The sequence below is a fragment of the Pteropus medius genome, unplaced genomic scaffold (genome assembly GCF_902729225.1).
Source record: "Pteropus medius unplaced genomic scaffold, Ma_sr-lr_union100, whole genome shotgun sequence".
In the NCBI taxonomy this organism is placed as follows: domain Eukaryota; kingdom Metazoa; phylum Chordata; class Mammalia; order Chiroptera; family Pteropodidae; genus Pteropus; species Pteropus medius.
Window position 1 is genome coordinate 5,823,067 of NW_024350923.1, and position 22,724 is coordinate 5,845,790.

A 22,724-nucleotide genomic window follows, 5' to 3' on the forward strand; every position below is an offset into this window, starting at 1 on the left:
CCCGCCCCAGCACGCGAGAGGGAGGAGACAGTACGTCTTTATTAGGCGGGTCTTGAGGCCGGAGGGGAAGGGCCCAGCAGGCGGGAGACCAGGGGACATGCGGGTCAGGGCGACCTGGCAAGTAGCCGGGCCTAGCCGCGCTCGCAGATGACCTCGACGACACTGGGTTCCATGGGCACTGGGTCCGGACAGCGTAGGGCAGCTGAAGCCACCACTTCATCCAACAGCAGGTGCACAAGCTCCTCGTCCGCCACAAAGCGCCACAGGTAGAGTTGCAGGAAGTGGCAGTCCACCTGCACCTGCTGCAGCCCGAAGCGCCCAAAGGTGCGCAGACGCACACACTCCAGTAGCGTCTTCAGGCTGATCTTGATGATGCCGGTCAGCACGGACACCTGTAGGAAGGGACAGAGATGCAGAGATGCAGCACCACAATAGCTGATGTTACAGAGGGGGACCCACGTTCTGGGCAGCGGCCAGGGAGACAATAAAATGCCAGTAGATGTGATGGGGTGGGAAGCCCGAGGTAAGAGGAGTGAGGGATGCAATGTTAGCACCACCCAGCAGAGGCAGACACTGAGATCACCACCGACATGGGGAGGGGGAGGCCTACTGCGTTAGAACACCAGGTCCCTGAGCTTGGGCTGTGCTGGGAGCAGAGACCATGGTGCGAACAGGAATCCCCGGAGAGAACCCAGGACTACTATGGGGACAAGAGCAAGGGCCAAAGAGGCATACTAGATTGGCACCTAGACTCAGGCTGGGAGCACACGAAGGTTAGGGCAGAGGGCCGTGGATGGTGGCTGTGGGGCTCTGGACCACCAGTCACTCCAAGAAACAGCCCTGAGACAGACTAGGGGGACAGAGTCCTAAGGCTCTCTGGACCAGTATGGGGTCTGCTTCAGCCAAACTTCTCAAGGGACCCTAGAAGGCAGGGCCACTGGAGACAGGACCTTGTTGAACTCCACAGGGCTGAACACGTCAATACGTTCAGAGAACAGCTTCTGGATGTTGCTCAAGAGGTTGGTGTCCATTGGGGCACTGCATGGGGAGAAACGAGCATTCAGAGCCTGCCCTGTATCCATGGGGAGAAATGAGCACTCAGAGCCTTTCCCTGCATCCATTCGCCTTTGTCCATTCCCCTAGGGGCTACCCTGACCAAGAGACCTGGGTGTGTAGCTGGGTGCATAGCGGCCTTGCTGCCGAGAGCTGCTGTACACCGAGAAGGTCCTCTTGCTGGAGTCGCTGCTCTGGGCCTTGCGAACGCCCTCCTCGTACAGGAGCCCCACCTGGTGGTGGAAGGAGGCACTGCGAAGAGGCCAGAGCAAGGGGAACCTCCAGCCCACCAGGTGCCCTAGGCAAGGGCCAAGGATGCCCTAAGTTACACACTCATTTGCTATAAGAATCACACTTGTTACAAGAACCACAGGGTAGGTGGGGCCTGGTACCTAGATGGTGCCCTGTCACTACAGAACTGGTGGAGTGGGGCTAACATGGGACGTAAGAGTTAATACTGAGGCCTTGATTTTCTGGGTTACTCTGGGCCTCAGCCTCCTCCTAGGTGAAATGGGAGCGGTGATGCCACAATCCAAGGCTGAAGAGGAACAAGTCCATGAGTGCACGCACTGCCTGGTCCCCACTGTCTTGATCCTCAGAAGGTTGTTCCCCAGCACCCCCAGCCTGCATCAGGGTTCCCCTGGCCAACCTGGGGCAGCACCTGCACGTCAATAGCTGTTGTGTCCTCCACTACCCGCTTCATGACAGCACGCACGTTCCGGGGCTCCAGGGTACTGAGCCAGTCCCGTGTCTCCACACTCTTGCGCAGCATCTGCGATATGACCAGGCCCTGCACCTTCACATAGTGGGTCAGCAGCCGCCGTGCTGTCTCCCTGGCCTCCGCACACAATGTGCTCACGGGTGTCACTGGAGACTGGTCCTGAGCCAGGGATGCAGAGGACACAGAGGCAGTGGGTACTGGGGGAGGCTCAGAGACCACTGCCAACCATGAGTTCGGTGCAGGCTGGGCAAGGGGCAGGTTGGGCTGGGCACAGGCAGCTGGCCTGAGTCTGACCATGAGGGCACTGTCCAGCCTCCTGAGTTCCTAGCACCACCGTGCCCTGCCCTGCTATGAGCTGGCAGTTACCTGCACCAGAAACTGTTCATCGGTGAGGGTGAGGATGTAAGAGATGGTGGCCGTCTCATAGTCCAGGCAGAGGCGAGAGAGGAGCAGGAGCAGGGCAGGTGGCGTGGCACCCCCTTTCTCCCCAGGGCTGTCACAGAAGCTCTGAGCTGTCTGGCACATGGAGCGGATGAAACCCACGATGAGGCCCTCACGGACGCCCTGGCTGCAGAACTCACCCTGTGAGAAGATGGGGCCTGGATGTACAGCAGGTCCCCTTTTTCCAGGCAGGGGCTGCTAGTGACCCTCTGCTGGGACCCTACATGCCCTGTTCCCTCTCAATGGGACGGCTTCTTCCTGCATTCCAATACTGCAGAGCAGCTCTACTGCTTAGGGAAGGGCGTACGGGAGACTGAGCCAGCACTGGCGACTCTGCTTGCAGATGCCCTCAGAGCTTTCCCCACCTCTCCAGGCTGCACCAGCCTTTCTCATGACAGCCTGAAACCATATCCAGAGTGTGTGGGGACAAGAACTGCATGCCTGGTAACTGCCAACCTGCAGCGTGAATAAAAGAATACCCCAAAAAAGAAAAAAGAAAAAAAGCCCAGGGCCAGGCCATACCCGGAAGTAGGGCTTGTTGGAGAAAGACACCTCCTTGGCAGTGAAGAGATGCACAGCAGCCAGCGAGGCTTTGATGTGGCTCAGGATGGAGCTGGCCACATTGGCCAGCAACTCGGCCAGGCCAGGGCCTTCCTTCCCCGCCAGGCGAGGTGCCGCCAGCGCTTGCCGCACGTCGGTTAGGCAGCCTAGGAAGGCCGCCCGCAGGCCCTGCAGGTGGTGGCCCAGGCGCTCGCGGGCCACTCGCTCCACGATCTCCGTGGCAGCCTCGGCCAGCCCCGCAGCAGCCAGCAGGGCCCCGGGTGCCCGCAGGCGTCGGTGGAAGCGGTCCAGCGCCCGCACCAGCAGCGAGTTGTCACCGCCACCCTGCTCCTGCGCCAGCCGCCTCTCCACCAGCGCAAAGTAGCGGCCGCCCAGCTCCCGGGCGAAGGCTGCCAGCTTCTCAGCACCCGCTGGGCCCTGGGCCGCAAACAGCTCCTGGTAGGCCGCCGCCACTTGGCAGAGGCCACCGACAAAGCCACTGCCACCACGGTCGGTGAATTCTAACACATCTGGGGCTGGAGGGGAAGGCCCCAGCTCGGCCTCCAGGCTTCTCAGCTCCTCCTCCAGCCGCCCGCGGGCGTGCGCCAGGAACTCCTCGCATAGTTCCTCAGCTGGTTCACCGAGAGCCAGCAGCAGCTCCACACACTCCGCCTGCTCGGGGGCGCCCGAGCCGCCCTCCCTGTGGGGGGGAAGATGGCAGGGAAGGGCAAGAAAACGGAATTCGGGCTGGGGATGAGGGAAACTGGAAAGCTCTGGGCAGGCCCAGGAGCCCAGCGGAGTGCGACGAGGGTCCGGGGCCACACCTGAAGCGCTGCCGTAGCTGCTGGGCCAGGCGAGCCGTGATGACCTGGCAGTCGTCCTGGATGGCGCGGAACGAGGGCAGGTGCTGGTACTGCTGCAGCACCGCCCGCGCGCGGCCCTGGTAGCGCACCGCCTGCCCGTAGGCGCCCAGCTCCACGCACTTGGTGAGGCGCGAGGGGAGCTCGAAGAGGAACTGCAGCTTCCGCAGCAGCGCGTGGACCCCTGGGGGACGAGGGCCGGTAGTTTTAGCCCCAAAGCCCCAAGGGCCGCCCACTTTAGCACCCGCTCTGGGGCGGGGCCCACCTGCCAGCTTGGTGATGCGCTCGTGGCGGTCCTGCAGCGTGGCGCTGATACGCGCACTGAAGTCCGTGATCACTGCCATGTTGGTGGCCAGCCGGTCCATCTCGTCCTCCATCTTCCGGAAATCGTTCTTCATCTTCCGGATGGTGTCTGGGAGGGCAAGCGCAAAGGAGAGGGAAAAGGAGACGATGAGGGGTGTAGAGGCAGCAGCACCCGGCTTGAGACACGGTCCAGATGCTCTCACACACACCCCCTTCCCAAATGCGCTTAGCTGCTACTCAAGGGTGGCACTGATGGTTCTGTGCATAAGGGCTGCAGTGGTGCTTGGTCACAGTATGTCAGGGAGCAGGGTCATGTCAGTGCAGCAGGCATTTTCTGAGCACCCATGCTGTGCCTCTAGCCCTGATGCAATGGGAAGATGGCCCATGGAGCCGCAGTCCCTGCCCAGAGAGTATGCTCAGATCCAAAAAAGGGCACAGGGCACTTGGCAAAGACCTGTCTGCGTGTCCCCAGGGGCAGCCTCCATGCTGTGTATTGCCTGGCACAGGGGAGACAATAAATACTTGTTCTTCTTTATCTCCTTTCCAGACCTCCCAAGCCCTTTCACTCCGCCTTCCAGAACATGGCCAATCTTCTCTGAAGGGTCTTTTCCCTTTTTTTCCGACAGAGAACCAGGAGGCAGTTCTCCCTGGTGTCTCTGGGCCCCGCCCCAAAACACTTCTAGATAGGTTCTCCTCTTCCCTTCAAGATCCCAGCTTCTTTGAAGACCATGCCATCGAACTACACCCCTCCCGTTGCCGTCCCCGCCGTCCTCCTTGCCAGGTCTCTCAGCTCCTGATCACTGTTTCTCCGGGATGAAGGAGAAACATTCCATCACAGGAGACTTAAATTCACCTCTATCAATCCATGACTGATTCGAGTGGTCAAAAACTATGTGAAGCTACAGAAGACCTAAAAAACCAATATGGTCCACCTACCTGATTTATACTGAATTCTTTTCAAGACTCCACAGAATATACCAAAACCTTACCACATACTAGATCATAAAGAAAATCTCAATAAATTTACAAATAAATTGAAATTGTGCAGACGGCATTTTCATCACAACGCAAACCTCATTCTTAATCAGCTATTGGGTCAAAAAGGAAATCAAAACTGAAATTGAAGTATACGTAAAAGATAACAACAATGAAAAAACTACAAATCAGAGCCTATAGGATACAGCTAAACATATATTCAGAAAAAAATCAGTCTTAAATTCTTACATTAATAAACCAGAATAAACATTCAACTCAAGAAGTTAGAAAAAGTACTTCAAAAGAAAGCAGAAGGATGAATTAATAAAGCTAAAAGCAGAAATTAAAACATTTTTTAAATGGAAGAATAAATCAGAGATCAGGGTCACTGAAAAAATAAATAAAAATAAAATATATAAAATTTTAGTTAATTTTTAAAAGGGAAAAAATAAACAAAATAAAAAATAAGGGGAGAAATAATCACAAATACACAAAAGAATCACGAGATATAACTTTGCTCAATTCCATGTAAAAAAAAAAACACCCTGAAAACCTGGATGAAACAGATAACTTGCTACAAAAATAAAATTTATCTAACTGGACTCCAGAAGAACAGAAAACATAGACATGGAGGATAGAGAATGTGCCAGACCCAGAGGCTGTCACCGGGGTGCTGCCACAGCTGTGAGACAGCTCGTCCCAATGCACTATGTAAGCAGTGCTCCGGAAGAGAAAATGAGAAAAGCTTTCACATCAATCTGTGGCTCAAACAAAACACTGACATGAAAACATGACAAAGCTCAAAAATGAAAATGACACATTCTTATCTTTTATGAATGGAGAATTAGATAAATAAATGGAAATGTACAGATAAACTAGCAAACAGAATCCAGCAATGTATTACAAAAGTAATTGACAAAATATATTCAAGTGGTGTTTAGTCCATGAATATAAAGATAGTTCAATAGTAGAACTCTTAATTCACTATATTAACAGATGTGAGACAATTCAACATCTATTCTTGATTCAAAAAACATTCTCAATAAATTATGAACAGCGGAATATTTCTCTCCCCTCCAAACGGCAATGCTGGAAGCATCCCATCAGAATCGGAAACATGGCCAGAACGACCATGTTCACCTCTGCTGTCTAATATGGTTCTGGGGATACTAGCCAACCCGGTTAGACTCCAGAAATATAGAGATACACAAATTAGAAAGGAGGTAAAATTATCACTATTTGCATATTATGTATATGCATATAATTGTATAATTAGAAAACCCTAAAGAGTCATTGAAAACACTACTACAAACAAGAGAATTTAATAATGTGACTGAGTATGAAATGAATATAAAGAAATCAGTAGCAGTAAGCAACAGTATTCACAGTATTCACACATACCAGTTAGAAGATACACTAGAAGAAAAGAACCCATTTTCAATAGCAATTTTAAAAGATCAAAATATCTGGAAATACAAGAAATGTTCAAACCTTTGTGTTACCAAAGAATATACTAGAAGGCCTGAAGAAGTGAAAAGACATATCACATTCTTGGATAAGAAGCCCAGTATCATGTCAATTCTCCCTACAAATTTAACTTGATCCAATAAAAATTTAAGAGACCATTTTTATTCCTCTGAAAAATATAATTTAATGTTCAGATGGAAAATAGAATACACGAAAATTTTGGAAGTGAAAAGTAGTGAGGGGGAACTAGCCTTACTATAATTTAAAACATTTGTACAACTTTATATCATAATAATTTAAAGTGTGTGGCACTGGTACATGAACAATTACAGATCAATTGGACAAAATAGAAGGTTTTTAAAAATCCAGAAACATAAAGAAATTTACTATTATGATAAAGATAGCATTTTGAGTCAGTAGGGAAAAGATGAAACATTCAATAGTGTTGGGACAAATAGAAGTCATTTGAAACAAAACTATAGTGGGATTCAGACCTCACTCCTTACACACACACACACAAACACACACACACACACACACACACACAGCAGATAGATCAAAGTTTAAATGTCATTTAAAAACATAATCACAAGAGTATGTGAAGAAAATAGAGGAGTTTTTAAGTATTAGGGATGGAAAGGTTCTTGCTAAGAAACACCTCAAACTCAGAAGCCATCAAAAAGATTAATAATATTGTCTGATATACCAAATCCTCCATGAACTTAATCAAAAGACACTCAAAAAAGAACTGCCAATCATATCATACAGCGTGACTTTTCCTTAGTATGTGAAAAACTCTCATCAATCATTATGAAAAAGAACAATTCTATAGAATAACAGGAAAAGGACATGAACAGGCAGTTCACAAACAAGGATATCAAACAGTTTTTAAACACACAAAAAGATATTCAACCTCACTCACATATTAAAACTACACAGGGACACCAGTTTTCACCTCTCAGATTGACAAAGATCGAAAATTTCAGTAACGGTGTTGGCCACAGTGTGTAGAAAGAGGTATTCTCCTGTTTGCTGGTGGTTGTGCAAACTGCTGAGTACTTATGGGATGGAATCTGGCAATATTAACTGCAGTTACCTGTGAACCTTCGCACACCCACAGCTGGTCCGTGTGTGACTCCTGGACCATGGGAACATTCTGTGAGCAGGACTGGGGCAGCACCCAACTTGGGGAGACAGCCAGAAGGGTGAGGCGAGGAGAAAAGCATCAACAACAAAGACAAGGAAAATAAAAGGGAACAAAGAGACACAAAAATTGCAGGGAAAAAAAAAATAGCAGAGAAAATTGAAGAAAAAAACTGCGCAAGAACCCAAAGAGCTAAAATCTGCAAAGCAATTAAGAGACCAAAAAAATTACAAGAAAAGGTAGACGGTCAATCAGCAGGATGAACTTTTCATGTTAGCAACACCGTCTTAAGGGACAAGACCACTGACCCTTAACTGGAAATTTAAGTCACATAATATGAAATGTTTATACTACTCTTTGGGGCCCCTGGTTGAAGTGGCTTGTATCTTGTTGGAAAATGATGACTGCATTGCCAACTCATGGACAGTGAACTAACGGACATAGCATAGTGTGCAGTTAAAAACAGTAAAAGCAGAGCAAAGGCAAAAGATAGAAGCTGACACGCTGGACCACGGGCTGATGATCATGGAGAGGCTTGAAAGTTCATGAGGCGTTTCATCTTCCCCCACTGAGTTCTTGTTTTCACTTACAAACCACTTACCCCGCAATACAACCTCGGCCCAGGTCTGACAAATGCTACTATCAGAAGAGCAGATTCTTTCTAGAGTGGCTGTTTGGGCCCATGGCACACAGGTGCTACCTCAAAAAGGAAACCTGAGTCTGACTTCCAAAGGAAAAAAAAATCTAAAAACTAAGTTGCCATTAAAACAGAGTCAAAGAAAACCCAGTACTGGTGTCATTGTTGCTGACTGCATATACACAGAGCCATTAAAATGGAAATAAAAGTGGCACCATACCAAAAAAAAAAACAAAACAAAACATCCATACCACTGAGTAATGAAGAATACACTGTATATCTTTGAAGCATTTCAAGCCTGTTAAGAAAAGCAGCTGCCATTGGGGCCAACAACAACTAGCTACCCAGGGACAGGAGTGGGCGGTAACCAGCTGGAGACAGCCTTGCTGGTCATACTGGTCTCCGATTTGTGAAACCCACAGAGCTGCCCATTTAGGACCAGTGCATTTTCTGTGTGCCTGACTGTCTCAATAAAGTTTACTGTTGGATGTCTCTGTTTTTGCCGGGGAAACGGAGGGGACGGGGTTTTCACTGCGCAGCCTTTGGGAGCTTTCCGATTGTTAAACAGATAAATGCATTAATCCATAAACGCACGCAATGTCTAGGGCAGAGGTCAGCAGAATATAGCCTGTAGACCAAACCCGGCTTGACACCTGTTTGGTTTTTCGTTTTTTTAGTCGGGATATAATTAATATACCGTAAAATTCAGTGCATTTCAGTATAGAGTATATTCACAAGGTTGTGTAACCAACATCACTATCCAATTCTAGAATATTTCCTCACCCCAAAAAGAAACCATACACTCAAAAAGAAACCCCACATCCCTCAGTAGTTACTCCCTATTTCTGCCACCCCTCAGTCCCTGGCAACCATTAATCCATTTTCTGTTTCTGTGGATTTGCCTATTATGTACACTTAACATAAATGAGATTATGCAACATGTGGCCTTTTGTGTCTGGCTTCTTTCGCTTACCCTGTTTTCCAGGTTCGTCTACATTGTAGCATGTGACAGCACGTCATATGTTTTTATGAATAATATTCCATTGTGTGGATCTACCACATTTGTTTATCCATTCATCAGCTGGTGGCCATTTGGATTGCTTCCACTTTTTGGCTACTATGAATAATGCTCCTATAATCATTTGTATACATGTTTTTTGTGAACATGCATTTTCAGTTCTTTTCAGTATATTCCTAAGAGCAGAATTGCGGGGCCATATGGTAACTCTATGCTTAGGTTTTTGAGAAAAGGCCAAACTGTTTTCGGGGACACCGTCCTACACTCCCACCAGGTACGTATGAGGGTTCCCGATCCTCACCATCTTCACCAGTGTTTGTTATATTCCATTTTTTGGAAATCTTACTGGGTATATGATGGTATCTCAGTGGTTCAGATGTGCATTTCCCTAATAACTAGGGATGCCGAGCATCTTTACATGTGCTCATTTGTCATTTGTACATTTTATTTGGAGAAATGTGTATTTGAATCCTTTGCTCATTTTTAAATAAGGTTGTCTTTTTAGTTTAGTCTTTTTTTTTTTATGCCTACAGTACCTGGTCTTCCTAGGTGGTCTCCCATCCAAGTACTAACCATGCCTGTCCCTGCTTAGCTTCTGAGATCAGACGTCGGGCTTGTTCAGGGTGGCATGGCTGTAGACCATGGACTGTGGCTCCACTAGGGCGCGAACTGAAGACCTTCTTCGTGTAAAGCACACGTGCTAACTGCTACACTATGGAACCATAGTGTTTTTAGTTCTAAGTTGTAAAAGTTCCATATATATTCTGGACATTAAATCCTCATTAGATACATGATTTGCAAATATTTTCTCTGATTCTGTGGGCTGTCCTATCATTTTCTTGACAGTGTCCTTTGAAGCACATGATTTTAATTCTGATGAAGTTCAATTTATCTATTTTTTTCCATTACGTGTACTTTGGTGCCTATAAAACACACACACACACACACACACACACACACACACACACACACTTCTGTGTATCTCCTGTACTCTCAACACTCCGCTGCAACACTACTTCACATCTGACACCAGACTGTGGGTTTCCACACATCGAGCAATTCTGAGACACCAGTTGAGTGTTGCAGAATTAAACTTAATTCTGACACTATCTACCTGGAGTTCATGTTGGATCTCACAGGTTAAGGGCTCAATCCCACAAGACTACTCTCACCCCAAGTTAGATGTCAATTGCAAGTCCAAGTTGTCATCTGTGTTTCTGACTGACAAGCTATGAATCGGAGGCTCCCATGACCCCTTCCTCAGGTTCAATCAGTTTTGCTAGAGCACCTTGCAGAATTCAGGAAAACAGTTATCAGATCATCAGTTGATACCAAAAGAAGACAACTCAGGAACAGATGGAAGAGATGCTTAGAGCAAGGTATGTGAGAAGGGGCGCAGAGCTTCTATGCCCTCTCTGGGCCTGCCACTCTCCCAACCCCTCCGTGTCTCCACCAACCTGGAAGCTCTCCAAATCTGGTCCTTTTGGGTTTTTATGAAGGCTTCATCACATCGGCATGATTAAAGCACTGGCCACTGGTGACTGAACTCAATCTCCAGCCTCTCACCTCTCCCTGGAAGTCTTGGGGTTGGGGCTGAAAGTTCAACTGTCTAATCAAGTGGTTGGTTCTCCTGACAACCTGTCCCCATCCCTCGGTTATCATGTGACTTTCCCCCCCAAAAAAATCACCTCTTTAGTCTACGGCCATGCCACCCTGAACAAGCCTGATCCCATCTGATCTCGGAAGCTAAGCAGGGTCGGGCCTGGTTAGCACTTGGATGGGAGACCACCTGGGAAGACCACCTTATTTGTTTGTTTGTTTTTAAAATATTTAAAAAGAAAGAAAGAAAGAAGGAAGGAAGGGATTGTAAGCTGACAAGGTCCTTGCAACCTGTGAGGTCAACCAAAGGTTGCCTCACCTAAAAAAAAAGTAAAATAAATAAAATAAAAAATCACCTCATTAACATACACTCAAGAGTGGTAGAAAGGGGGTTATTATATAAATAACAAAAGACATCCATTTTACATTTATTGATCTGGAGCTATTTCAGGAACTTGGAACAAAGCTAAATATTATAACAAAAGATGCCATTCTGTTCTCACACAGGAAGTTCCAAGAGGCTGAAGACCTACATTAGTAACCTGTTTTCACTAAGTGAAAGAAACCCGAAGACTCCTGCAGTTTCCCCCTCCCCTGCCCACTGATAAGCACTCCATATGCTAATGTTCTGTCCAAGCTTATCAAATGCTTGTTTTGGAATGCTCTCTTCATTTAGCTTCTAAGACATCCAGGCTCCTGGTTGGCCTCAAACCTCCCCAAACATGTTTCCTTTGTGAGCTCTTCCTTCCCTTCTTGACTCTGAAAGTCAGGATGCCCCAGGGCTCCGTGCACGGACCACTTCTCTTCTTTAGGTCCCCTCTCTCCCTAGGAGATTTCATCTTGTTCCACGTACTCGAGTTCTAGCCTTCTCTGAACTTCAGATCCCTCAACTAATTCCAAACAATCTTGAATCTCTCTACTTTTCCACTGCTGACACCCTGGTCTGTGCCATCAGCATCTTGCCTGGACTGCCACGATAGCCCCCCGATAGGTATCTCTGCCACCCTTGCCTCCCTAAAGTCCATTTTCAGCAATGTGGACAAAGGGGTCCTTTTGAAACAATGTGGACAAAGGGGTCCTTCTGCTCATTTCATCTGAGTAAAGAGCAGGATCCTTACAACCACTTACAAGTCTCTACATAATCTGGCCCTCACTAACCCTCTACTCTAGTCACCTACCACTCTCCTCCCCTCCCCTGCTCTCTAAACCCCCTGCTGCACTGTGAATACATGGTGCGTGCTCTTTTCTTCAAAGCCTGTAATCCTGCTGTTTTAGCCTCCGTCCCCCATGCCTGGCTTTTTCTCATCAAGACCTCGCTCAAATGTTACCACCTCTGGGGCGCCTTCTCATACCTACCCTAGCTAAAGGTGGACCCCCCCACACGTTACTCTTTTCCTCTCACCCTATTTTTTTCTTATAGCACTTACTACCACCTTAATTTGTGTACTCATTTATTGTCTGTCTCCCCAACTAGAATGTAGGCTCCAGGCAGGAGCTTGATCTAGCTGGTTCATTGCTATATCCCCAAAGTGCAGAACAGCGCTTGGCATAGAGAGAGAGAAAGGCATTCAGTGAATATTTCTTGAATTATAGCCTTTATAGATTTAGAATCCCTGACACTAAACCATACTTTCTTGTTTTCTCCCTTTCTTAGGAAAAAGATAAAATACCAAATCATCCCTATTAAGCGAGAGCTAAGTGTCAAAACATTATACATATTCTAACAAATAGAAAAATGTAATGTTTGCAAAATTCCTGTGAGAAATTTCTCAGCACAGAAACTATAGTTTCTTGCTGTCTGATTCTGGTATTAGCAAATAGAAACATTATCTATTTACTGAAACTGCTTCAAATCAGATAAAAGAACAATGACAAAGTGTTATTACACTGACCATTGTGACGCTAGCAGAGTGAGAGACATCAGAATGCACCCCAAAGAGGTTCACGGAACAGTCCATGGACAGCAGGCAGATCCTCGGGATCTGCCTCTAGGACTAAGTATATGCGGGTCCAAAATTATTACAAAAGTCTGAGTAGTGTATTCTACCAACACAAGACAGAAGCTACTATGGAAGACAGCTGAACATTGTCTAGCACTGCCTTGAAGAGAGAATAAAGGGAACAGAAGGAAAAATAACTCTTAACATGATCTTTGTGTCTCTTAATGTCATACATTTTCTCTTTGCTTAATTAAAAAAAAAAGAGAAAGGGAGAAAGAAAAAAAAAGAAAGAGGCATGCCCATCCTCAAGACAGAGCTGGACCACAGAAGAAAGCTGCCACTAATGAAAGAAATGAACACCTACTGAGGCATCCTTAGTGTCAGGGATTCTGAGGATTTCAGATAAATTCACTTTATTTTAAAATTTCATTTGTCCTTTCTCCTCTTTGGTCCTTAAAATAACCCTCTGAGAGGAGCTATTATCTCTATAGTCTTCTGACCACAAAAGCTCTGATTGACAGAGGTGAGAGTGGATTAATGTCAGGACAGGACTGGAATCTGGGTCTCCTCTCTCTAAATCCCCTGCTAGTTTCCCCAGCACAGGGGGAGGAACTGGGGGAGCTGGGACTCTGAGACGTGCGTCAAGTGGGAATCACCTGTGGCCGAGATGAACTTGTTGTAGTTCTCATAGACCAGGGTCTGCATGTCGCTGTCTAGAGCCCGGATTTGCCGCACCATGTCCGTCTCACTGTCCATCAGCTGAGCCAGGGGACATTCTCTACGTAGCTGAAGAAAACTGGGTGGTTAGTATTCAGGTCTGAGGGTTCTCATGTCCCCTCGCCTTCCTCCTAACTGGAAGGCTTTTGGTGCAAGAAAACCCTGATCCCACCCCTGTCAGGAATCCCAAAACGGAGCCTATAAGTGGCATGGCTCAGGAGTTACTAGGTTTGGGGGACCCTATCTGGGGTTTGTCCGCATTTGAAATCCCCAGACTCAGCTAAGTCCCAGTCCTGTGCCAGTCGGCGTCTGGGTCACGCCCCCTATCTCGGGCCTATCAGAACATCAGGAGACCTCAGACTCCACATAAGGGCAGTCAACTCCGCCCACGCCCCCGACTCCAGTTCTGTCCCAACTGCCAGGCCGTGGGTCGTCCTGGGCGAGGGTCGCCTTCCTCTTGTGAACCCGTTTCCTTCACCCCCGCAACAAAGTCGGAGGCATGATCTGGGGGTGCAGCATATCGGGGGCCTGGTTCCCCCACATACACCTACCTTGTCCAGATACACTTCCGGGTCGAAGTGCGCCCCATTGAGATCTGTCGGGTCCAGGGGGTCCGGCCCTGCGCTGCGCCCCGCAGCCTCCCCCTCTGAGAGACCGTAGTAAAGCTTCAGCATTCCGTGCGCCTTCCGCCGACGCTCCGGAGCCTCTTCCTCGGGCCCCTCCGGGGAGTCCCCAGGTCCAGACCCCGGGCCAGGCCCAGCGGCTGCCGCCGCCATCGCTCCACCTGCAGCCCACCGGCTGGGAAGGAGACCGGGAGAAGCCACTTCCGGGAACCATAAAGTTGTTGTTGCAATGAGACAGTCCTTCAAGTGAAACGTTCCCCTGCCGCCGTGGGTCCTTCGAGACTAGAGTTCCTCCGTACGTTTCCTCCCCGAACAAAGAGGTTCCGGGAGAGCCCTGGGTTCCCCCAGCATCTCCAGTGGAAGTTTTTGTGGAACTAGTCAGGTCGCTGCCCTCGCAGAGGGAAGGTGGGTGGCGGCTCCCAACCCTCCACCCCCGCACCCCCACAGGCAAGAGCCCGCGGAATATGTCCCTAGATGCAGTGGTTGGAGCGCGGGCTTTAACAGCCAGAGAGCGTGTGCCTGGCATCCTGCCCACTGCCTCGTTACCTGGGCAGCGGCTGTTTCCACCTCAATTCCTAAAATTGGGGTACACACTCCACGGGGGGCTGCGAAGATTAAATGCACGGTACAGTACGCCGCATGGTGCCTCTAGCGCGGTGTCTTTCGAGGCTTGGTTCAGAATTGCCTTCAGACTTAAACTGATGCGTTTTAAAACTCTCGGCTTCCCCCAGACCTAGCTAACTTATTTTTTAAAAAGTCCACAAGTAGTTCTGGTGCACTTAGACGTACCATGTTTAGAAGACAGATTCGGCAGTTCTTAAGTGACTGATAGGATGTGCTGAGTGAGGAGTTGGGTGGAGATGTTGAGGATAATTCTCAGGTTTCTGATTTGGACAAAAATGCAGTTGTTCACGGTGAAAAGCTCAAGAGGACGAGAATGACTTGGAGTTCAAACTGAGACTTGCTGTTTGAACGGAGAAAACGATTTTATCCACGTGGTCCTTGAAATATTACTTATGATTGATAGGTGGAGGGGGGCGGTCGTGGTAGAAAGGCAACAACTTTGTTTATTCTTTGGCAAGGTCCTGAGGGCCAATCACATCCCACCACCTGTTGTCATATGGCCTGTGAACTAAGATTTTTCTTTTTCATTTTAAATTGTTGGAAAAAATAATGACATTTCATGACAAGTGAAAATTACATGAAATTCATGTAATTATAAAGCAGATCTTAAAAGTTCTCATCACAATAAAAAAATATCGTCACCATAAGGGTGTTAACTTATTGTGATCACTTCAACATAGATACAAATGGGTTGTATATTTATATGTCAACATCTTGATTTAAAAATGTTCATAAATTCATAATTATGTGAAATTACATTTGTGTCTATAATTTTATTTGAACACAGCCATGCCATTTGTTTACACATTATCCATGCCTGCTTTCTCTCTACAAACAGGTGAGTTGTCGCAACAGAGATCACATGGCTGGCAACACCTAAAACATTTATTATCTGGTTCCTTGCAGAAAAAAATCTGCTCATCCTTGAATCTATGGGATGTTCAGTGGCTGTTTAAAAAAATACGTATATGGATTATAGCCTATGAAGCTATAATCTCAAGAAAATGAAGAAGAGTATAAAGATTTAGATCAACTCCAAGAATCCTACGAACTTTTTAAAAAGTTGCAGAGTACTAAGAAAAATTATCCAAAATTTGGAAACAACCAAGGACGTAGTATGTCCTTCCAATGTCACACGGGCCATTATTTCACAAGCCTGCCCAAGGTTTATTACCCACAGGAATGTACATTAGTTTGATTTCGCTATCTACTATTAAGGATTCAGACTCTAAAATTACAATTAGGTATTTTCCAGGAGAGATACAAAACATATCCAGCAGAAAAAATAACCTCGTTATTTTTATTAAATTTTTCATCGTCCTGTAGGACACCGGTTTTGTATCTAACTTAGTTATATTCTAACATTCCTCTTTAAATGCCTATTAATATGCAGCTCTTCAAGATGCATTACCACCTTACGGAGGGGGAACCCCCTCACTGATGAGTTAATACATCTTAGTTACATGTGCATCCTATATTAAATATCTTTAACTTACACGTTCATTCTATATTGATATCATATTTCTAACTTTCTGAAAATACACACGATGAGGCTTTTAAAAATGTTGTTATGCATGTGTATGTATGTGCATGTTGGTGCATAGTTACATCAAGAAATGCCCCCTCCCCAAAAAGAACCACCCAAAGAGGCCCACTCAGCAAACTGCTGAGTTACCTCAGTAGTTCTGTTTTCTGTATACTTGTGTAGGATGTAAATCTGTTATAAGAACATATTCACACACCACTTGGATAACTTTTTAAATGGCATTGAGCTAGGAGCCCTAATGTATAATAGTTCATTTGTGTCTACAACCATGCCACCCTGAACAAGCCTGATCCCGTGTGATCTCAGAAGCGAAGCAGGGTCAGGCCTGGTTAGTATTTGGATGGGAGACCACCTAAGAAGATGAGGTGCTATAGGCGTAAAAATAAATAAACAAATAAGTAGGTAAATAAAAATAAGGAATTGTAAGCTGACAAGGTCTTTGCAATCTGTGAGGTTAACCAAAGGTTGCCTCAACTTAAAATAAAAAAAGTTCATTTATATTCAAATGAGAACTGAGATGCAAACAATTGCTTCAGCAGTGGGACCATGGCTGGGCATTGGGGAATCACCCCTTCATTAGGATGGGGGTTTGAGGGGCTGTTGTGATTGACACTGGGCAGCAAGCATGGGTGGCGAGGTCAGGGTCTAACTCCACTGCTTAGAGCAGAAGAGTTTGGGTCTTGGCCTGACCCGGAACCTAACCTGGGGCAGTCAGGCAGGAGGCAGTGGGGGTGACGAAGTTCAACATCAAGTCCTCCCTCTTCGACTTCAGTTCCTAGGAGCTTGCATGTCCCTCCACACCATTTCTGGCCATTTTTTTCCAGCTTATTGTTAATAGTCCTGCAGTTTTTACCTCTTACATATAGTGAGGAAATGTTTTCTTCTTGTCTTCTGTCCCTGCTTATTCCACAGCCTCAAGTAAAACTAGGTCTTAGTCTCAGTACTGACTCCCTCACTCATTGGCTGTGAAAGCTTGAAGTGACACTCTCTCTCTGTACCTCAGATTTGGGTATAAAGTAACATTTATGCCACCAGCCCCAGCTTTCTCATTGGACTCTTGAAATGACAAAGGCGACAGATTTGAAGATGCTCTGAGTGCTGGAAGGTGGCAGAGAGGGGAAAGCTGGTCAGCATAAGGTCCCTGGAGAACATCTGGGGAGGAGGAAAAAGCCAGTTGCTCTCGGGGCCACACCTATGGATGGCATAGGGAAGGTCCCTGGTTGGCTATGGGAAATCTGTGTCCCTTCCCTTCCCTCGGTTCCTCCCCATTAGGGCTGAAGCAAATACCTGGAGACCGATATTCAGGGCCTCACCTGGGAACGCCCTCCAGCTACACATCTGGGTCCCAATCTCTCATCTGCCTAAAATGAGACCTGGGACATAATCCCCACACACACTTTTCTGAGCCCCAGTTCTTCACCCGTAGCGTGCCCACACTAACTCCTCTGTGGAACTGTTGAGAGGATCCAAGTATATGAGGCAGGATGGGGACACCGTCCCTTCATCCACATGACAGGCCCCCATTGATCTGTATCTTTAGTCTACCACCCCTCCACAATTCAGGGCTTCCCCCAACTACCACAAAACACTCCTGTTTGGGTTGGAACCAGCCTGTGTTCTAGAATCTTGTCCCCTTGCACCTGGTTCTAGAATCCCACTGCTATTCCAGACTGTGCGCTCTAGAAGTGGAAGCTTTTCCTGGGCGGTGTCGGCTTGCTCAAGCTCTACTGTGCGACTTGAGTCTATGCGGCTGCCAGGATGCGGTGGCGGGACCGCATACCTGTGCTCTTCTTCCCACAAGGCATGATGCTCACCGTGGCTGCACTGATGCTCTTCTTTATACACCTGTGCGTCTTTGCCAGCGACGTGCACAACTTCTGCTTCACCCACCACTATGACCGCATGAGCTTCCGCTACACAGTTGTCCTGATGGTAGGCTGTGGCAGGGGCTCGGAGGCTGGCTGGGGGAGGCCCAGGGGCTGACGGAAACCCCGCTGTTGTGCCAGGGGGGCACTCTCTCACTAGGTGGGGCCTATAGTTCTCCCAGGTAATCAGCATCTGCTGGGCCGCTATGGGGTCACTCTATGCTGAGATGACAGACATGAAGTTTCTTCGATGCTTTGCCCTGACCATCCTGAGTGAGTGGGGGAATGGGTGCTTTGGAACCTTGAGATGTGGCAAGGGGGCGGGGTGGGGAAGACTGATGAGGGTTCTCTCCTCCGCACAGTGCTCAATGGAGCCATGTTCTTCAACCGCCTGTCCCTGGAGTTTCTGGCCATCCAGTACCGGGAGGAGATCCACTGAGTCTGGGGGGCTGGGCTGAGAAGGGGGAAGGAAAAGGAGGCTTCGGGTGTTTCAATAAAATCTGTTATTTATTTCCACCTTCGGGTGCTTTAATAAAGTCTGTTGTTTCCACCTGTCAGCTCCTTCATGGGTTGGGGGGTGGAAGTCTGGAGACCCAGGGAAACAGGTCAAGACAAAATCTTGATCTGTAGGGACCCCAGGCCCAGCCTGCAGCCACTCTGGTGGACTTGGCTTTGGGCCTGAGATCTTAGTGTCTCAGGCCTGAGGGAGAGAAGCAGAGAAGGGCCCCCAGACCTCCCCACCTCAGGCCTCCAGGTCCTAGGTTGGCCCAGCAACAAGCGAGGGCTCAGGAGGGACCCACACGGATGTGAGGGTTCATGAGCGGGTCCAGGTTGGGATCACTGTCAGCTGCAGCTCGGCCCAGGCGAGACATGAGGGCAAGGAGGGCCAGGAAGCCCAGGAGCCCCAGCAGCAACAGCAGCCCCGCCCGCTGGAGCAGGGTCAGTGGCCGCTTACGAGACCCGGCCCGGCTCCTGGGGGGGATGAGGGGAAAGTGAGATCAGGCCCCAGTCCCTGGTGGCCCCTGTGGCCTGGGGGAAAGCCATGGTCATGACACTCGTCTTGTGGCCCCAGCACCACCATCCCTGAGCCTCGTTTCCTCAAGTGTGCCACGGGGATGATCACTCCTGCCCCTGCCCACTATAAGGATGACTGAGCAGCTCCAACCGGCTGAGGCAACAACTATGTTCTGGAAACTGGAATGTGTCAGGCGTGGGGACAGTTACAAAGATCAAGTGGTGTCAAAGCAGGCAGGGGCCTCGAAGAGCATGAGTCCAAACCTCAAACGTAGCAGGTGAGGAACAGCCTTGGAGAGGGCAGAGCCAAGCAAGACTTCTGCCAAGCTGAGGCCCTGCCATTCTGTCCCAACAACAGGTACCGATATTACCCAGGACGAGGTTATGAAATTGTCGTGCCCAAGGCCTCTGCTCTCACTCCCCATCCTCCCACTTTCTGGCATCCTGCTCCACCTAATCTAATCCTGGGTACCTGAGCAGCTGGGCCAGCCAGCCCAGAGCAGGCCGGCGACGGTACTTGTCATCATCGTAATCCCCATGGAGGCCTGGTGCCCGGTCATCATCTCGCGTGTCATACACCTTCCTTGGGGCGGAGGCTGCAGAGGCAGAGTCACCAGCACCCACGGGCTCAGGGAAACTGGCCCAGAGCATGGGGAGTAGGGACAGCAGGAGATCCTTGCCCTTCTTGGCCCAACAGTATATCTCAGAATTGTGGGGCTAGAGGAAGGGTCCCTCTGGGTGCATCTCTGGACCCCTGAGCTTCCTCCACATGAACCGCCCACTTATTTTCTATCCTCCCCTGGCTGAGACAACCCCTGGCTCACCATGCGTCAAGGGCTCGGGACCGCCCATGTGGATCACTGTGTGCTGCTCAGGCCGACCTGGGGAAGCAGGGGGCCGGGGGACTTGGCTGTAGAAAGCTGGGGCAGCAGAAGCACTGGCGCTTTCTTCTTGTTCAGGGGTACCATCGGCTGTGGCAGGAAGAGAGCCTTTAGCAGAGCAGGAAAGCAAGGGCCCCAACAGCAGGTGGAGACCGCCACTCACCATTAAAACTGGACCAGTCAGAGAAGTCAGAGGTGTTGAGAGGCTCAGGCTCCGGACTCACCACCTCATCGATCTGGAAGAAGGAACTTGTGTCACCAGGTTGCCCAGTGCTGTCCTCACCCACCCACTTGGCTCAGGTGGGACCCAAGGCAGATGGATGGTTAGACAGACAAAGGGACTCTCACCAGAGGAAGGCCCAACCCTGCCCGGGCCCAGTTGACTGTGGCCAGCTTCTCTCTTAACGCCGAGGCCACGGGGCCTGCCAGGTTGGTTGGGGGGAAGATGGGGCCACTGCAGCTGGGGCACTGGTAGCCAGCAGGCGCTGTATTTCTGGGTAGCTGGGCAGCACGTTCATTGAGACAGGCCCAGTGGAAGAGATCTTAGGGCCCATGAAATAGGGGAGAAGCATGAGGAAGAAGACAGACACTTTGGGCCCCTAGCCCAGAAAACAGCCCCCAGCTCACGGCAGATATATGCGCATATACATGTAAGCCCAGAGCTGCCTCCTTCCCATCCTCATCCCAGGTCCATTTCGACTGTGTTTCCTAAGCCTTCAGCCTTATTGGCTACCACCATCTGACTAAAAGCGGATGCCACAAAGCTCCCCAGCCCACTAGGGGGTGGGGGTGGGTGGGAAGAAGACACCACAAACTCCTTGGGCTAATAGCTAATCAAGAACTATTTCAGAAAAGCTTCCTAGACATATACGCAGGTACACATATACCTGTACACATCCATAGGCACACATCTACATGTACTTATATACACATAATCAAACATAAGTACTATCGTTGTATCTACACTTACGGACATACTAACTCTCACATAAATCTACACTCGTTTGCTAACACTCAAGCACTCACCCACACTCTCTCCTGCAGCCCCACAACACACCTGTATGCATATGTTCACACGCAACATTACCCATTCACCCCCGTATACCCACATACTCACACTAAGAAACACATACGTGGAGCTCACTCTTTTGCATTAGCCTCTTCGAAAGGTGGAGCTAAGGCTCTTACAGAAAAGTCAGGTCAAGGTCATTACACATATCCACTGATTTCTTTTAGCTGACTTTACTGTGGCAAACTCAGTTCTCTCTTTAATCTCGGCATCAGTAATGGATCCTGATGTCTGAAAGCCCTGTGTGTTCAGCTCACGGCTGGTCGGGCCAGCTACTGCTCGGTCACCACATCCACTAGTTGGACTGGCTCTGCTCAATGCTCAAGATTGGAGAGAAGAAACTAAGCGTTTTAATTTTTAGGGAATGACACAGGCCTAGAAAGGAAAAGTGACTTATCTGAGCTCACAGAGTACGTAAGTAACCCAGCAGGACTAGGATCTGGGGCTCCAGGCTCCCTAGCTTGGGGGTGTTCCACTGTCCTGCTGCTAAGGGAAGGCCTATAAACTGGTCACCGAGCCAGTCCTATCCTGATCCCTGCAAGGTGCTCAGGCCTCACCATAACAGACGAGGCGGGTCGTCTCCCGGGTGGCCAGGGGTACGTTGCACAGGCGGCAATTGGGGTTGTAGTCGCTATCTTGGAGCCACTGCAGGTAGGACTGTACGATGCACTGGAGTAGGAGAGAGAGGTCACAACTGGGGCAGGGGCTCCACAGCCTAGCCCCCCAAGCCCCAACCACCTCTTTATCACAAAGGAGACTTATCCTTTTGTTTGTTCAATAAACATTTATTGAGCACATAGTGTGTGCCGAATTCTGTCTTAAGGGCTGGGGATATATAGCAGTGAACAAAATAAACCAAGTCCTTGCCCTTGTGGAGCTTCCAGTCTAGCGTCGGGTTCTTCATGGATTTGGAGGAAGCCAATACTTGCCCTCCCAGTGCCCTGCTCAGCCGCTCCCCCGAAGACCCCACCTTGGCGTGATTGGCTACCAGGCAGTGCTCGCAGACGTTGACCCGGTGTTCGAAGCAGAACAGGTTGGTCACTTTCCTCTTGGGGCACTTGCAGAGCCCCATGGTCGACCCTGGAGAAGGGGCCTGAGTTGGTAAGGAGCTAGGTTCCGGTGGCCACCACTGCGCACTCACCAGCCCAATTCATTTCCACTCTTAACTTCCCTAGACACTGTACCCCTAGCCCAAAAATTCCTGCTCCAAATCATCCCATCCCCAAATTGCTGCCCACCGCCCCTCTTGATACCGGACCACGGCCCCTGCATAAATCCCGCCGCCTAAGACCCCTTATCCTTGCCGGTTCAGGGCCCCAGCCGGGCCCCTCCATCAGCGTCTCTCCGATACTACGAGCCCCGCCCCCAGGGGCTCCCCCTCCCAAGTCCTCCCCCCTCCAAACCCCGCCCCCACTTTCTCCACAGACCCCCCTCTCGGTGTTACTGATCCACCGGAGCACCGGTCCCGACGGGCGCGAGCGCTGTTCCGCGGCGCGGAACGACAGACACCACGCTCCGCAGACCTCCAGCTCAGCTCTTCCCAGCTCTGGCCGCTTGGATTATCCCTCCGCTGCCACGTCTCTTCCGGGTGCGGCGCGTGCTGATGACGCCAGCGCGCCACTGGCCCCGCCCCGGCCGACCATGGAAGTGGAGACGGGTGAAGAAGGGGAGACCCGAGCACGGCGGC

At 49.2% G+C, this 22,724-nt stretch overlaps 3 protein-coding genes and 1 pseudogene across 8 annotated transcripts; 2 read left to right on the plus strand and 2 right to left on the minus strand.

The window, feature by feature from the left end:
- Nucleotides 1-19: 19 nt before the first annotated feature.
- Nucleotides 20-14,286, minus strand: VPS51 (VPS51 subunit of GARP complex). 4 transcript variants are annotated; one of them, XM_039840962.1, is made up of 10 exons: nt 13,967-14,217; nt 13,355-13,484; nt 3,881-4,027; nt 3,580-3,799; nt 2,738-3,455; nt 2,141-2,356; nt 1,715-1,933; nt 1,165-1,286; nt 951-1,038; nt 20-392 (listed from the first exon to the last, which is right to left on the minus strand). In XM_039840962.1, exons 1-10 carry the CDS (start codon nt 14,189-14,191, stop codon nt 132-134), a joined length of 2,346 nt encoding a protein of 781 aa, XP_039696896.1. In that variant the 5' UTR covers nt 14,192-14,217; the 3' UTR covers nt 20-131. The 4 variants fall into 4 exon arrangements, with proteins under 4 accessions (XP_039696896.1, XP_039696895.1, XP_039696897.1 ...); XM_039840961.1 differs by having other exon boundaries at nt 1,703-1,933; nt 13,967-14,191; XM_039840963.1 differs by having other exon boundaries at nt 185-392; nt 951-1,072; nt 1,703-1,933; nt 13,967-14,286.
- Nucleotides 14,287-16,466: 2,180 nt separating this feature from the next.
- On the plus strand, nt 16,467-16,585 carry LOC120584924 (uncharacterized; annotated as a pseudogene).
- A 1,366-nt stretch (nt 16,586-17,951) lies between these two features.
- Nucleotides 17,952-18,736, plus strand: CATSPERH (catsper channel auxiliary subunit eta). Of its 2 annotated transcripts, none has more exons than XM_039840987.1 (3): nt 17,952-18,140; nt 18,247-18,314; nt 18,436-18,736. In XM_039840987.1, the coding sequence occupies exons 1-3, from the start codon at nt 17,967-17,969 to the stop codon at nt 18,701-18,703; spliced, it is 510 nt and encodes a 169-aa protein (XP_039696921.1). In that variant the 5' UTR covers nt 17,952-17,966; the 3' UTR covers nt 18,704-18,736. The 2 variants fall into 2 exon arrangements, with proteins under 2 accessions (XP_039696921.1, XP_039696920.1); XM_039840986.1 differs by having other exon boundaries at nt 18,247-18,346; nt 18,436-18,512.
- Nucleotides 18,562-22,635, minus strand: ZFPL1 (zinc finger protein like 1). 2 transcript variants are annotated; one of them, XM_039840975.1, is made up of 8 exons: nt 22,465-22,635; nt 22,008-22,117; nt 21,595-21,706; nt 20,317-20,510; nt 20,132-20,204; nt 19,912-20,058; nt 19,560-19,683; nt 18,562-19,045 (listed from the first exon to the last, which is right to left on the minus strand). In XM_039840975.1, exons 2-8 carry the CDS (start codon nt 22,107-22,109, stop codon nt 18,859-18,861), a joined length of 939 nt encoding a protein of 312 aa, XP_039696909.1. In that variant the 5' UTR covers nt 22,110-22,117; nt 22,465-22,635; the 3' UTR covers nt 18,562-18,858. The 2 variants fall into 2 exon arrangements, with proteins under 2 accessions (XP_039696909.1, XP_039696910.1); XM_039840976.1 differs by lacking the exon at nt 22,465-22,635 and adding an exon at nt 22,342-22,410.
- Between the last annotated feature and the right edge of the window lie 89 nt (nt 22,636-22,724).